This window comes from Hypanus sabinus, chromosome 16 (genome assembly GCF_030144855.1).
Source record: "Hypanus sabinus isolate sHypSab1 chromosome 16, sHypSab1.hap1, whole genome shotgun sequence".
In the NCBI taxonomy this organism is placed as follows: domain Eukaryota; kingdom Metazoa; phylum Chordata; class Chondrichthyes; order Myliobatiformes; family Dasyatidae; genus Hypanus; species Hypanus sabinus.
This window is the reverse complement of record NC_082721.1, coordinates 26,381,617-26,396,501: the sequence shown is the minus strand read 5'-3', so window position 1 is coordinate 26,396,501 and position 14,885 is coordinate 26,381,617. Positions and strand designations below refer to the sequence as shown.

General features: G+C 43.6%; 1 protein-coding gene across 4 annotated transcripts in view; it reads left to right on the top strand.

Annotated features, from left to right (window-relative positions):
• ssbp4 (single stranded DNA binding protein 4) overlaps positions 1-12,917 on the top strand; it is a 246,424-nt gene extending 233,507 nt beyond the window's left edge. For all 4 annotated transcript variants that reach the window (XM_059991371.1, XM_059991370.1, XM_059991373.1 and 1 more), the window contains 4 exons: positions 3,306-3,384; positions 4,492-4,520; positions 7,063-7,164; positions 9,375-12,917. In XM_059991371.1, the coding sequence (XP_059847354.1) occupies positions 3,306-3,384; positions 4,492-4,520; positions 7,063-7,164; positions 9,375-9,404 (240 nt within the window). In that variant the 3' untranslated portion in view covers positions 9,405-12,917. The remainder of the gene's footprint in view (positions 1-3,305; positions 3,385-4,491; positions 4,521-7,062; positions 7,165-9,374) is intronic.
• Positions 12,918-14,885: the final 1,968 nt, after the last annotated feature.

Here is a 14,885-nt window from a genome sequence, read left to right as displayed (position 1 = left end):
CCAAAACTCCGCTGTTCCTGTGCTCTGTCCGTGAGCTTAGTGATCAACTTTTCAGACCCCCCAGGTTGAACCATGGGTGCCTGTGCTTTGACCCCTTTCCACATCCTCCTTAAATCCTACATCCACCACCGTGCTTTTGGTCTCTAAACCTAATACCTCAGTTTATTTGATTTGAAGTTTCTTGGACCATTTTGTTAAAAGTGCTGCATAACCATGACGTCTAGGAAAGCAGGCAAGAATTTTAGAACACTTCAAGCATAGAAGGAGGCTGTTTAACCCATCTTTCCTACTCTGGCAATCCCATCCGTATTACTCCTTCACTCTGAAGATTATCCTTTCTCAATGCCTATCCTAATCCTTTGAAAGCACCAATTGATTCCTTCCATTATCCTCACAAAATTAGCTCCAGATCAATGGTCATCCTTCTGAATTCTTTTTGCTGAAAAGTTTAGGTCAGTGCCCCCAGGTCCTTGGAACAGCTTCCACATATCTAGGACCAAGCGTTGGCTGCTTGTGTCCTCAAACAGGAAATGATCAGGAAGCTCATTCCCAAAAGCACAATACTGCAGAAGCTGGAAATCTGAAATAAAACCAGAACGATGGAAGTAGATCAGCAGGTCAGGCAGCACCTGTGGTGAGAGAAACAGAGTTAACATTTCAGGGTGATAGCAGTTTTGATCATATAATTGAGGCCCTCCATTGGTTAGGGTTGACCATGGATGTTGCATCCTATCTACACAAGCCTGGGTAGTATTGTAGAGAGAGCAAGCTGTGGCCCGTGCAGCAACAGGTGCCCCCTCTCCACTAGCTGATGAATGAATCCAAAGGAATGGCAGAGACCGATACAGTTTGTCACCAGTGGCATCGCAGGAGTTGCTGGTCAGCGTTGAACTCAGCACTGGACTGCCTTAGGGACTCCAGCTCTGGAGTTTCCCTCATGAGTGGGTATAGCCGCAAGGCAGCAGAGATTTGAGATCAGAGTTTTCCTTCTGCTGGATGAGCTGCCAACCACAGCCGATGAGCCCCATCTGCCTGAAATGACTGCTTCTAATGCACCAGTAAGCTGCCTTTGCCGCTTCTCCTCTCAGTAGAAAGGTTTTGCTGGGCTTAGTAGCTAAACCACACAAGAAGGCTAGGAGTTGGACTTGGTGGTCAGAGGCTATTTGAGATACACGCCATTGGGATCACTTAATAGACAGCGGGAGCTTATCCCCAACACCACTCCGGCTATATAAACCTTAAGGAACCAATCATATAATTATTATGATACAGTCGGCCCTCCTTATCCACGAATTCCGCATGCATGAATTCAACCAATCGCGAACCGCGAAAACCCAGAAGTGCTCTTCCAGCACTTGTTGTTCGAACATTTGCAGACTATTTTTTCTTGTCATTATTCCCTAACAATGCAGTATAACAACCATTTTACATAGCATTTACATTGTATTAGGTATTATAAGTAATCTAGAGATGATTTAAAGCATACGGGAGGATGTGCGTGCGTTATCGTGGATCGGGATCGAAAAAAATTGGAAGTTCTCTTACTAAGTAAGTCGGAACAAGTACATACAGTATTATTTAGCGTCAGTTAGTCAAACGTTTATCTTAGTATATATTTTACCTTTCTATGCATATAAAACGCTTAAGAACATATGTTTCTGCTCCGGGCTCGGGAAGTTCCCGAGTTCGATCTAGTGACAGACCACTTTTGAGTGCACTCTCCACTCAAAACCCCAAAACCCAATAATTAAACCACTGCATTGCTTAGTAATAATTGTAGCTTTCATTGGGGCAGAGCCTTTCTCACTTTATCCTTTAAAATTGTTCCACTCGTTGACCGACGTAGCCTAATGCTTTTCCAATGACCGATGGCGTTTCACCTCTTTCCGATCACTTTATTATTTCCACTTTATTTTTAATCGTGTTCATGATTATTTTCGTGAACAGAAACACTGTGGATTCAGATCTCTGCCACTGGGTCCTAATGTCCACCACACTGAGACAGGTTAAATATAGTCTGGGGTTCCGCTGGGTCCTAAGTTCCACCGCGTTGAGACAGGTTGAATAAGGGACTTGAGCATCCACGAATTTTGGTATCCGTGAGGGGTCCTGGAACCAATCCCCCACGGATAAGGAGGGCCGACTGTAATATATGTTGCAGTACTACTGATACCTCATAAGAGCAGAACTCAGTGCCCTTCTCTGAACCCTGGCAGTAAGCAGGGTGGTTGGTTTAATACCTCTGCATCAATAAGTCTGTCCAACAGTGCAGCATTTTTCAGTATTATTGAGGACATCGTCAGAGGTTGATGCCTCAAAAAGCTGGCATGCATCATTAAGGACCCCCATCACCTAGGACATGCCTTCTTCTCATTATTACCATCAGGGAGGAGGTGCTGGAGTCTGATGATGCATACTTAACAATTTAGGAACAAATAAACTCCTTTAGTTTTATTCCAAAGGCTTCCTTCACCAGGCGGTCCCAAAAGCCAGTAGCACGATACAGTAGTTCTTTGTCATCAAAGTCAATCCTGTGGCCGTAGCGAATGCAATGTTCTGCTACTGCCATTGTAATAAAACTAGAAGAAAAGAATTTTAACAAAGACGAAGGTCTCGCTCAAACTAAGCACTAGAATTTTAGACATTGTCTGGAACCAGACTAGACATGCCAGAGCATCGTCCCTGATGAAGGTGCTGGAGTTTGTCATCGATAAAAGGTAGGAGGCAGAAACCTGATTGGATGAGAACTACCCAATCAGGAGGGACGGACGACAAAGTACCACCGGACTAGACATGCCCAGGCACCATCCCTGACGAAGATGGCAGAGTTTGTCATCGAAACGTCGGTTAAAATTGAGATCTGTATCTGGCTGGAAGCCCAGGAAGAGTTTAGTTGTCATATACGCTGAGAGAGAGAGCACTAGATCCTTTTTCAACTCTCCGCCATCATATTTCTAAAGTCCATGAACCTTTGAACACCACTTCATTATTTTGCTCTCTTTTTGCCCTGTTTATGTCCTTATTTATACTTCTAATTGTAACATTTTATATATTGCACCGTGCTGCTGCTGTAAGACAACAAATTTCATGACATATGTCAGTGACGATAAACCTGATTCTAATCCTGCTTCACTGGTGTCAGCTTGAGTTCGTGGATTGGGCTCAAGCCTATTATTATCTAAGAAGATCTGCGCTTTCCACTGAGCAGAAAAAAACTAACACGCCTTGTTGTCCCTACACAGTGACCCCTGCATTGAGTGGCATGGGGCAGCAGATAAATTGTCTCTTCCTTCCCTCTCTTTCAGTTCCCAATGGGTCCTGGAGCTGAGGGTCCGCTTGGTGGAATGGCAGGCATGGAGCCTCATCACATGAACGGAACGCTAGGTAATGGCCAGTGATGTAAAGCGAGCCTGGAGTAAAAGTAATTCAGGCTGGCAGCACATAGCCTGAAGGCTTGGAGTAACAAAATAAGTAAAACTTGGGCTTAGAGTAAAACAATGTAGACAAGACCCTGGAATAAAACAAGTAACATAGGCTTGGACCTGAATTAGCAGACATGAGCCTGAAGCAACACAAAATAATATAGATTAAAAACCGGAGTAACATTCATAGAGTCATAGCAAAGTACAGCACAGAAACAGGCCCTTTGGCCCATCTAGTCTGTGCCAAACCACTTAAGCTGCCTACACCCATTGACCTGTATCAGGACCATACCATCCATGTTCCTATCCAAACTTCTCTTAAACATTGAAATTGGGCTTGTATGCACCACTTGCACTGGCAGCTCGTTCCCCACTCTCTTGGTCGTCAGTCTGAGTGAAGAAATTTCCCCTCATGTTCCCCTTAAACTGTTCACCTTTCACCCTTAACCCATGACCTCCGGTTGTAGTCCCACCCACCCTCAGTGGGAAAAGCCTGCTTGCATTTACCCTATCTGTACCCCTCATTATTTTTTATATCTCTATCAAATCTCCTCCCAACCTTCCACATTCCAGGGAATAAAGTCCTAAACTGTTCAATCTTTCAGTAACAATAGATTATGGAACTGGATAACATACAGTTGGGCTTGGAGCAACAAGTGGAGTTTATTGTCGTATGCAGAATAGTGAGGTACAGGTAGAGTACAATGAAAAGCGTGCTTGCATCAGTGTGCAGTAACATGGGCGTACAGCTACCACAATGTAATGCAGCCCAGAACTGCCTGATGTAGTTCAACAGTGGTTTCCAGAGTAACATTATCATGGACATATGTACAATGCAATTCATCAAGATCAGGGGGCAGAGGGAGTGAAGATCAGATAGTGGTGGTATTGGAATGAAAAGCCTTTCTCCCCTCCTTTGGGCTCCATAGTGCCTTGCCACCTCCATTTGGGAACTAGATGATCATTACACCTTTTCCGTTCATTCTTGGTGTTGTTGGGGCCAAGGATCTGAGCTTTTAAGTGAACCAGGGTGAGAGGGAGCAACTAACAGTCTTTCTGTATCTTTCAGGTTCTGGTGATATTGATGGATTGTCAAAGGTATGTTGGTGCCTGAAGGCTATAGGTCACATGTTGCAGATCACACAGACTTTGTTGACCTTCTTGTTATATAAACTCTAAATTCAGAAACAGACCTTCTGCTCTGAGCTAATGTTTCTGCCCCACAGTGGACTTCTCCCATCCATCTTCATTTCACCCCACCACATCTCCTCTCACCCTTGTGTTTAACCATCTTCCCCTTAAACCCTACTCTGCTGGTCACATTCTGCCTCTCAATATGAGTGAGATCCACATTCTGCCAACTCTCCAGGCAACAGAGCTTTCTCTTGAGTTCCAGACTAGGTGGATCAATCACCATCTTATTGAAGTGGCTGAGTATGGAATTAGAAGCACCTCCTTGTTTACTCTATTGGACTGTTTAAGGTTTCTTTTAGCTGTCCTCTCTCCACCTGTTTACTTGACCAGTTGAAGAGAAAACCCCCACCTAACCTGTTCAGTCATTCCTGCTAGCTGCCTCTCAGACTTTCAGAGTAAGTCCCAGATGGCCCTTTCTCCAGTGGTGGCAAATCATATTATCACTGTGGGACAGTGCAACATTTCTGAATGTGTGGGCCCAGTCAACTATAAGAGTTATCCTGCAGCTCTGATCCAGAATAATGTACCTGCTCTCAAATTTTCCTTCATAATCTGCCGCCTTCTGTGATCAGAAATATCCCGTGAGTCTTTTTACATCTTCATGACATCCCAAGGTGCCTCACAGACACCGAAGTACTTTTTGAAATTTAGTCACTGCTGTAACTTAGTTAGAAAATGCAACAAATATGTGCTTATTCATGGCAGGCTTCCATACATGGAACAATTCCAACAATGACCAGATAATCTGCTTTAGCTGTTGATGGAAAAGTGAGTCATGTCCAGGATATTGAGATTTCCACTCATGTTCTACTTGGATTAGTAGCAGTGGGACTTTGTATTCTAATGATATGAATAACACTGGCTTTCCATTGACTCCTCTGGGTCAGTTAGAGAATCAGGTCATCAGCCTTACAGCTCTGACACTGATCTACATATGGGTAACACTAATGTACTGGGTAACACTTCGACAGAAGTCCTTTGGTCTACATTTGTCCCTAGGTCAGAAAATGCACTTTTAAAAAAAATCACTCAATATGGTCATCATACCTTCACAGCATGGTAATGAATGGTATCAAGCACACAGAAAACTGATAAAAAAAAATAACAATTACCAAAAATGGAAAGAGGCAGGAAACTGCATCATGCTGTTATTTGTAAGAACAAATGCAATTATGTACATCGGACTAGAATTGAATCATTTTATGGGCGCTCATTCACATGTCCTTAAATCAGGCATTCTTAATCCAGAGATGGCTTGAAGCAGCCTTCCTGTAAGAATGGGAGAATCCCTGTTTAAACATAATCTCTAGTATCATTTTTAAAAATCAACTTAAATGTGTTCAGGCTCCATCTAGTGACTGTTCACTGCAACTACACCCACAGCTGCTTTCCATATGTTAAAATATTTGGTTCTCCATTCAAGATTCAAGATTGCTTAGTGACATTTCCCGTGCACAAGTGTAAAGGAGAACAAAATAATTGCTACTCCAGATCTGATGGTCACATGAAAAACTCAAAAGATAAAGAAAACAATAACATTTTTTTAAAAAACACTATAAATATAAATGCATGATAGCTTATATACATAGTATATATGTATGTCTGTAAAGTGACGCTAGGCTGTACTTAAGGTGACTGACATGAAATAAAGTAATGGTGGAGTTAGTGGATGGAGGCATTGATCGGTCTTTACTGCTGCGGGAAATTAATTGTTTTCGAGTCTGGTGGTCCTGGCAGGGATGCTATGTAGCCTCGCCCCTGATGGGCGGGGTGGCTGGGTTCTTTCATGATGTTACTGGCTCTTTTCAGGCACCTTTCTCTATATACGTCCATGCTGGCGGGTAGGCAGGTGCTTGGTGATGTGGTGGGCAGCTTTGATCACCCATTGTAATACTTTCATGGCCACTGCAGTGGAACTTCCATACCAAGCAGTGACGTAACTTGTCAGGATGCACATCTGTAGAATGATGTGAGTATGGATGCGCAAAGTCCAGCTCTCTTCAGCTCTCCTCAGAAAGTAGAGGCGTTGATAAGCTTTCTTGACTGTGTAGGATGTATTCTGGGAGCAAGAGAGGTTCTGTGTGATGTGCACTCTCTTTTCCACTGCTGTGCCGCTAACATAGAGACCAGAATGAGTTGTGCAAGTTCTCCTGAAGGAGATAACCATCTCCTGTGTCCTTTTGACATTCAGAAAGAGGTTATTTGCCTAGCCTCGAAACCTTCCATCTCTTCTTGTTAAGCCTTCTCAACATCGTTGATGATAAACTGCACCGCTGTCACGTCATCGGTGAACTTGACGATGTGATTGCTCAGGTGTTTGGCCATGCAGTCGTGGATGAGTTATCCCTTATTCCTGCAATTCGTAATTCAGACATTGACGTAGGAAAACAGAGTTAATGATGAGATTGCTTGATAATCACCATGTCTGTCATCCCTTTCAATTTAGAATTCCCCGAACAACATGACAGGGATCAGCAATCCTCCTGGAACTCCACGTGATGATGGCGAGATGGCAGGAAACTTTTTAAACCCTTTCCAAAATGAAAGTGTAAGTTAAGCCACAGATTGTCTGTCCATCTACTCTCTCCCTCTCTCTAGCTCTCTTTCTCTCTGTCTGTCTCTCTCTCTTCCTCTTTCTCCCTCTCCCCCACTCTCTCTTTTCTCTCTCTCTCTCTCCTCTTTATTTCTCTCACTCTTTCTCCTTCTCCCTCTCTCTCCCTACCCCTCCCTCTTTCTAGGTCTCTCTCTCCTTTTCTCTGTCTACCACTTTCCTCAGCACTTTGGTAGAAGAAATAGAAGGGTAGACTATTCAAAATTCCAAGATATGAGGTGCAAAGGTCTTGGGAGTCCTTTTGCAGGGTTCCCAGAGGTTAGTTTGCAGGTTGAGTCTGAGGTGAGGAAGGCAAATGTGATGTTAGTATTCATTTCAAGAGGACTAGAATATAAAAGCAAGGGTGTAATGTTGAGGCTTTATAAAGCACTGGTGAGGCCTCACTTGGAGTATTGTGAGCAGGCTTGGGCCCCTAATCTAAGAAAGAATGTGCTGACATTGGAGAGGGTTCAAAGGAGATTCACAAAAATGATTCCAAGATATGATGGCTCTGGGCCTGTACTCACTGGAATTCAGAAGAATAAGGGGTGACCTCATTGAAACCTATTGAATGTGAAAAGCCTTGATGGAGTGGATGTGGAGAGGGTATTTCATATGGTGGGGTAGTCTAAGACTAGAGGACCCTGCCTTAGAATAGAGGGGTGTCCTTTTAGAACAGAGATAAGGAGGAATTTCTTTAGCCAGAGAGTGGTGCATCTGTGGAATTTGTTGCCACAGGCAGCTGCGAAGGCCAAGTCTTTGGGCTTATTTAAGGCAGACGTCGATAGATTCTTGATTGATCAGGATACAGGGAGACAGCAGGAGATTGGGGCTGAGAGGGAAGGTGGATCAGCCATGATGAAATCATGGGTCAAATGGCCTAATTCTGCTACTACATCTTATGGTCTTATGACTATTTTGCAAATTCCATTTTTCATCATTTCCACTGGCTGTGTCTTACTGCTCTACATTTCACAACTCCCATAACCTTTTGCCCATGTCTTCACTCTCTAACTCATTAGCAGATGACCTTGTTTTCAGCTTATTCTCACGCTCACCCCAGTCTTACCCTCCCCCCACACTCCCTGAAGTCTAGTAAGCTTTCTTTTGTCTCCTTCCCGATTCTGACCAAGCATCTTCAGGAGGGATGGGTTAGTAAGTTTACTGATGACACAAAGGTTGGGGGTGTTGTGGATAGTGTGGAGGGCTGTCAGAGGTTACAGCAGGACATTGATAGGATGCAAAACTGGGCTGAGAGGTGGCAGATGGAGTTCAACCCAGATAAGTGTGAAGTGATTCAGTTTGGTAGGTCAAATATGATGGCAGAATATAGAATTAATGGTAAGACTCTTGGCATTGTGGAGGATCAAAGGGATCTTGGGGTTTGAGTCCATAGGACGCTCAAAGCAGCTGCGCTCTGTGGTTAAGAAGGCGTATGGCATATTGGCCTTCATCAATTGTGGAATTGAATTTAGGATCTGAGAGGTAATGTTGCAGCTATATAGGACCCTGGTCAGACCCCGCTTGGAGTACTGTGCTCAGTTCTGGTCGCTTCACTATAGGAAGGATGGGGAAGCCACAGAAAGGGTGGAGAGGAGATTTACAAGGATGTTGCCCGGATTGGGGAGCATGCCTTATGAAAATAGGTTGAGTGAACTCGGCCTTTTCTCCTTGGAGCGACGGAGGATGAGAGATGACCTGAGAGAGGTGTATAAAATGATGAGAGGCCTTGATTGTGTGGATAGTCAGAGGCTTTTTCCCAGGGCTGAAATGGTTGCCACAAGAGGACGCAGGTTTGAGGTGCTGGGGAGTAGGTACAGAGATGTCAGGGGTAAGTTTTTTACTCAGAGAGTGGTGAGTGTGTGGAATGGGCTGCCGGCAACGGTGGTGGAGGCGGATACGATAGGGTCTTTTAAAAGGCTTTTAGATAGGTACATGGAGCTTAGTAAAATAGAGGGCTATGGGTAAGCCTAGTAATTTCGAAGGTAGGGATGTGTTCGGCTGAAGGGCCTGTATTGTGCTGTAGGTTTTCTATGTTTCTAATTCTAGTATAAAGTTCTCAGGAGATGTGGAGAAACTGAGGCTGTTCTCCTTAAGGCAAGATCTGATGAAATTTCTTTGGCGAAGGAGGAGAAGCTGTTTCCAATGACTGTGTCTTCTTTCCCCAGTACTCCCCAAGTATGACGATGAGTGTGTGAGCAAGTCCTACATACTCTCTCTTCTGATCCTCGTGCAATCCCACTAGAAATGAGAAGAAAGCGTGGATGGCCATTTGCTATTGAAACGAAACAATATTTAATGGACGATTACCTGCGCAGTTGTGTCTGCTGCACTGTGCTGTAGTTAAGTTGGAAGGAGGTCTGAGGCCTGTTGGAGGAATGGAAGATGTTATATTTAAGCATGGGGCTGAGGGGGGAGGGGAGGGGAGGGGATGGCATGGGGAGGGCGATCAAAGATATTTTACTGTTTTAATACTTTCTTTTGTATAAAAAATGTTGTTCATTCAGAAGACAAAGATACTTAAAGGCCTTGGTCCTGAAGCAGGCCCAAGCCGGCACAGTTTGTGGCTATTTCAGTTACATGGTGCTGTGATAACCAAGCAACACTATTCTATCTTTATCTTGACATAGGGAAGGGGCAATGGAGGGATGATCGACATTTCATGTTTCACTGGAACATCCAATGGTCTCTTGTCCAGTAGAGTCCTCTCAGATCTTGGTGGGCAGAAGGACCTCTTTCCATAGTATATAACTTTGAGAGGTCTGTGTGCAGCCAAGGAATTGGGTCTTCTGACTGCAGGCTTAGCCTCTGCAGTTGGAAGCTCTTTCTGCATGGTTTAGCTGTTTTTGGGCTGTGCAGCAAAGTTCACAATTCGGACAGAGGTCCTCACTCCTCAACACGCCACCCCTGAGATCTCCTCTCCATATTTTCTGTATCTGCATCTTTCCCCATGAAGAATCCCTTCAAACTTCACCTCAAGTCCAAGCTTCTTGGAAGTTAAAATTCCTCCTCCTGTTTAGATGCATGCGAATGAATATTTAAGTGTTCATTGTCCCCGGGCTCATGTCTATAAAGCACCAAATCTGCACTGATCTTTTGAACTTTTCCCATTGTCTCGACGGTGAAAACATTGCAGCACAGATCCGAAAGTTCTGCTCCTTGGTCAGCCATTAACCAAGGGAAAGCCCAGCGAACTTGTCTTTATGGGCAAATATGGCTGCATGGGAGATGAAAATGCCTCTGGTGCTGTTCAACCTTTGCTCACCAGCACATGAACCAGACCCTAGATTATTCACCTGAAAGCTAACTACTGTTTTGACCAGAAGGGGCTTCCTTGTAAATATTGTAATCATTTACTGTCAAATGGCTTCTTTCAAAAATTCTGGAATACATTTGGTACTTGGAGCTTGTACTGACATGAATTATGTATGCCCTGAGTCCCTGCTGCCCACTGGATTCAACAAAAGACCTTGGCCTCAACATCACATTGGAGCAATCACGGCTGCCATATGTGTGGCACTTATCTTATGGATTGCTAAATGACCAGTTATTTGATGGCGTGGCTTCGGTTGTTAGTGTTGGTTCGGATTCTAGGAGGTACTCCAGGATTCTGGAGGGATCGTTAGCATCTACCAAAGAGGTTTGAACAGAGAGACCCAACCCTTAGTCTAAATGACAATAGATCATGTTCTCCTCAAGTGCATCAACTATAGAAGGAGACGGCTGTGATGACCTTACTGGGGCATCCAAGAACATCAACAAATCAGAATGGAGCGGAATATGGTGAAATAGCTGAGTGGTTGTCCACGAATGGGGCTATTGAGTGAAAGTCCCTGGTGCAATTTCAGCATAAGTTTGTTGAGTACTGATGGGTTGAGACCTTAGACTTTTAAGATTAGATGAACTAAACGGTTCTCCCTGCCCAGCTAAAAAAAACCTTGCAATTTGTCCAAGTGAAACAGAGTTTCCCTGTTCTAAATGTTCCATATCACAGTTAAATCGGCTCCACCTCTGGGGATTTCCCTTTCTGTCATCTGCCTTCCTTCACCAGTGCACCAGCCTTATGTCCAGCAGAACTGAATACTTCCTGCAGTTCACCGACTGTCACCCCCACAACATAACCAGCAGCCTCCAGCTCAATTCATGTTCACCTGTTTTCTCAATTAGAAGGGCCTTTGCAAAATTTTCACTCCTACAGTCTGGTGTGACATTAGGTAAGATGTAGGTCTGCTGCCAATGTATCTATCATCCATTTCTTGGTTATCATACAGTCTCAGAAGAGGTTGTTCCTCATATCTCTCCCTCTCTCTCCCCCCCCCCTCTCTCAAATATATACACATTATACTGTATATATACACACGCTGCAGGCTCATGCTCTCTATCAACATGGTAAAGTCTTCACATGTTTCTTTGCAAACACATTGCCATGACAACTGCTTGCTCACTGTCACTACTCACACATATTTCCTGCCCCCTCAGGATCCTTTCCCTCTCACTTTAGGTCTGTGATGTCTCACCTAAGGACCTATTCACCATGAAGTCACAATGCCCACAATATGCTAAAGTTTGCTTCTATCTTTAGATTTTGTTGAATCCCTGTTTTTCTGTTCGGTTCTTTTGCTGCTTGTACTTTGACACCAGCCTTTGCTTGGTAGCTGGAAGAGGAAGATTCTCACAGACCGACTGTCCAGAGTGGACGTTATTGAGAATATCCATAAGAAGGGACCATTGTGGGGTGGCAAGAGTGGACTATTATGGCATTTCAGTAAAGTTTCATGGGGAGTGTCATATTGCTGAGAGGCTTTGTGTTGAAAGCCCCACCAGGATGCCATGAATTGGCAAGGAGAGGGTTCAGAATAGGAGCAGAGCCAAGATTTGTCTGTATGTACCGCGGAGATATTCAGAACTGAGCAAAATTGGTACAGGTGGAGGGCAGCTTCAGTGGTCTAGCCCCTCATTATTAGAGTCAGCCTGATAACCAACTAGGGTATCATGACACCCTCTCCCTTTGAGAGGGATCCTGCATGGTCGAATCCAAGAGCTTGCTAGCCTCCATTTAATATCCTCTGGGTCCTGCACATCCTGTTCACCTGGATTCAATGCCCCCCCCCCCACCCACCACAGTTTCTACATTGTAGATTTCAGAAACCCCTGTGTCCTGTTGCCTATACCTAAGGATCCTGCATATGTGGGTACTGCAGTCCCCTAGACCTTGCACCTGCCAAGATCCTGAACACACTTGGATTCCCCTTTCCTGAATCACTTCCGGGATCCCACGCTCTTGATGAGAACAGAGAAGATCAAGTTTGAACTTAGAGCTGATATCATTTTAGCTGAATCGAAATCATAGTTATTACTTAAACCACACAGCGCACTGCTGGGTACCAGCAGGGACCTCAGCCAATCTTGAACCCATGTTTTTTTAAATATATATTTTTAATATCTATCATTTATGACTGTACAGTCCTGTATTCCTGCTGCCTGCCAATTGTGTTTGATGTATAATTGCATTAAACTTTTACGTTACGTCTTAACTGTATTGAACACAAATGTTGGCAGTTTGCTGACCCTCTCAGCCCCAAGTTTGCTATAGCGTTCTGTGTAGTTATATATATTATGTCACCTGTATGTTCTTTATATATTGTAAAGATTCTTTAGATGTTCAGTTGCGTATTATACTGCATCAATAAATGTCATGGATGCTTTTCTTATTCCCTGCCTGTGTTGTGGCTTTCTGTTATAAGAACATCACACAACTGGAGCAGCAGAAGGCCATTTGGCTCCTCAAGCCTGCTTCACCATTCAACAAAATCGTTACTGATCTTTTACATTATTTTCCTCCCCCAACTGTATCTCCTTTGATCCTCTTATAGCAGGGAAAGATTGTTCTGATCTGAAGGGAATCCATGACTGAGCCTCCACAGCTTTAAAGACCAAAGATTCACCATCGTCTCAGTAAACAGATTTCTGTTCATCTTCGAACTAACTTGTCTAATCCTTAATGTTGAACATATGTTCCCCGATTTCAGACAGCCAGTCAGAGTATCCTCCCCATAACTATCGTGTCTTAAGTATGTGTTTCATTTCAATTTCTTGTTCTTTGAAATCTTGGGGAATAGGGGCCCAGCCTGGTCAACTTCTCCTTATATTAAAGACCAGCCATGCCAGGATAAAGGTCAAGTGAATCTTTGCTGCATTCCCTATATAACAAATATATTTTTTATAACTGTATACAATATCCAGGCATTTCACAGAAGCTGTATAATTGTAGTAAGACTTCTTGCAGTAAAGGCCGACATTAATATTGCCTTCCTAATTCCATGTCAGACAGGGTTCAGGAATGGCCCAAGTGCGGAGTGAGAATCACTGAAGCTGGTTGATAGTTCACAGACTTTAATGCGAACAGAGTTAAAGGAAAAGAAAACAATAAACACTAGGCCAAACAGGACTGTTAACTAAAACTCTCAAATGGAAACCGAAGCCTACACTGCGGCTGAAAAGAACAACTAAGAATGAAACAAATTCCGCTAGTCTTCAGAGTGACTCGGCTGTCCATTTTCTCAGGCAAGGTGGAATGCAAGCAGGCGGCCAAGTGTTGCCGTGTCCAAGTCTCGACAAACACTACAACGGCATGAGTGGCATTAAATACTATCACAGTGAAATAATAAATTAGCTGATACCTGCATATTCATGAGCGCAATTGCCGTATCTGTTGCGCTGCTGAATCTGTGGTTGTGACACTGCCTCCTTCAGTGACTTGTGTACGGGGACATCCAGGTCCCCAGTCTTTGAAATTTGTACCAAAGTGGACAACTTCACGTTGTGCTCTTAAATGTATGCTTGTCCGTATCTCTTAGAATCCACTTGGCACTGCAGTTCTCACATTTCCACTTAGTTTTGTGTTATCAGCAAAAGGATGGGGTCCCCTGAAAGGGGCAGGGCTAGGTAGGTGTGCAGATGAATAGAGGATAAGCAGTGACAGGGAGAGCAGTGAAGAATACCTTCACACAGATTGGGGAGTAAAATCGGCACAGATGGAGGGCAGAGGTAATACGGGATATCAGAGGATTGATTTATAGTAACCCTAATGGAAGCAGGAGCTGGCTGGTGGTGTAGTGGCATCAGCACTGGACTTCAAGGCAGATGGTCCTGAGTTCAAAACCAGCTGGGTCCCAACCTGGGCAGCAGCAGTATCTGCACAGAAGAAAGGCCGGGCAATCTACTTCAGTATCTTGGCACGTAACACTTAAGAACCCTATACTTGACTTAAGAACAACAAAATGGAAGCAAAATTGTTGGGACATTAAATTAAGCAAGATCTTGTGAAGATAAGACAATCAAAGGGACATTAGTCTTCATACAGACTCAGCAAATGAAATTGGTAAAAGTAGTTTGAAAGGAAATCATAAAATGCACTTAGAATAGTTTCCTGAAGCACTATATATTATGGAAGCAACTCAGAAAGAGGGTATATCTTGTATAATGGTGCAATTTTAATTAGCAATAGTCTTACAGAAGAGGATTATCTTCAATTAAAGCTAACTGTGTAAAGATGAGAAATTAGTTTAAATGGATTAGAACTTTAACAGATAAAAATAACAAATATCAATTGATTTTGTTTGGTTTTCAGTGAATTTACAATCCATTGAGAAGTGGAAATCCCATGAGGTGCGTGTAAA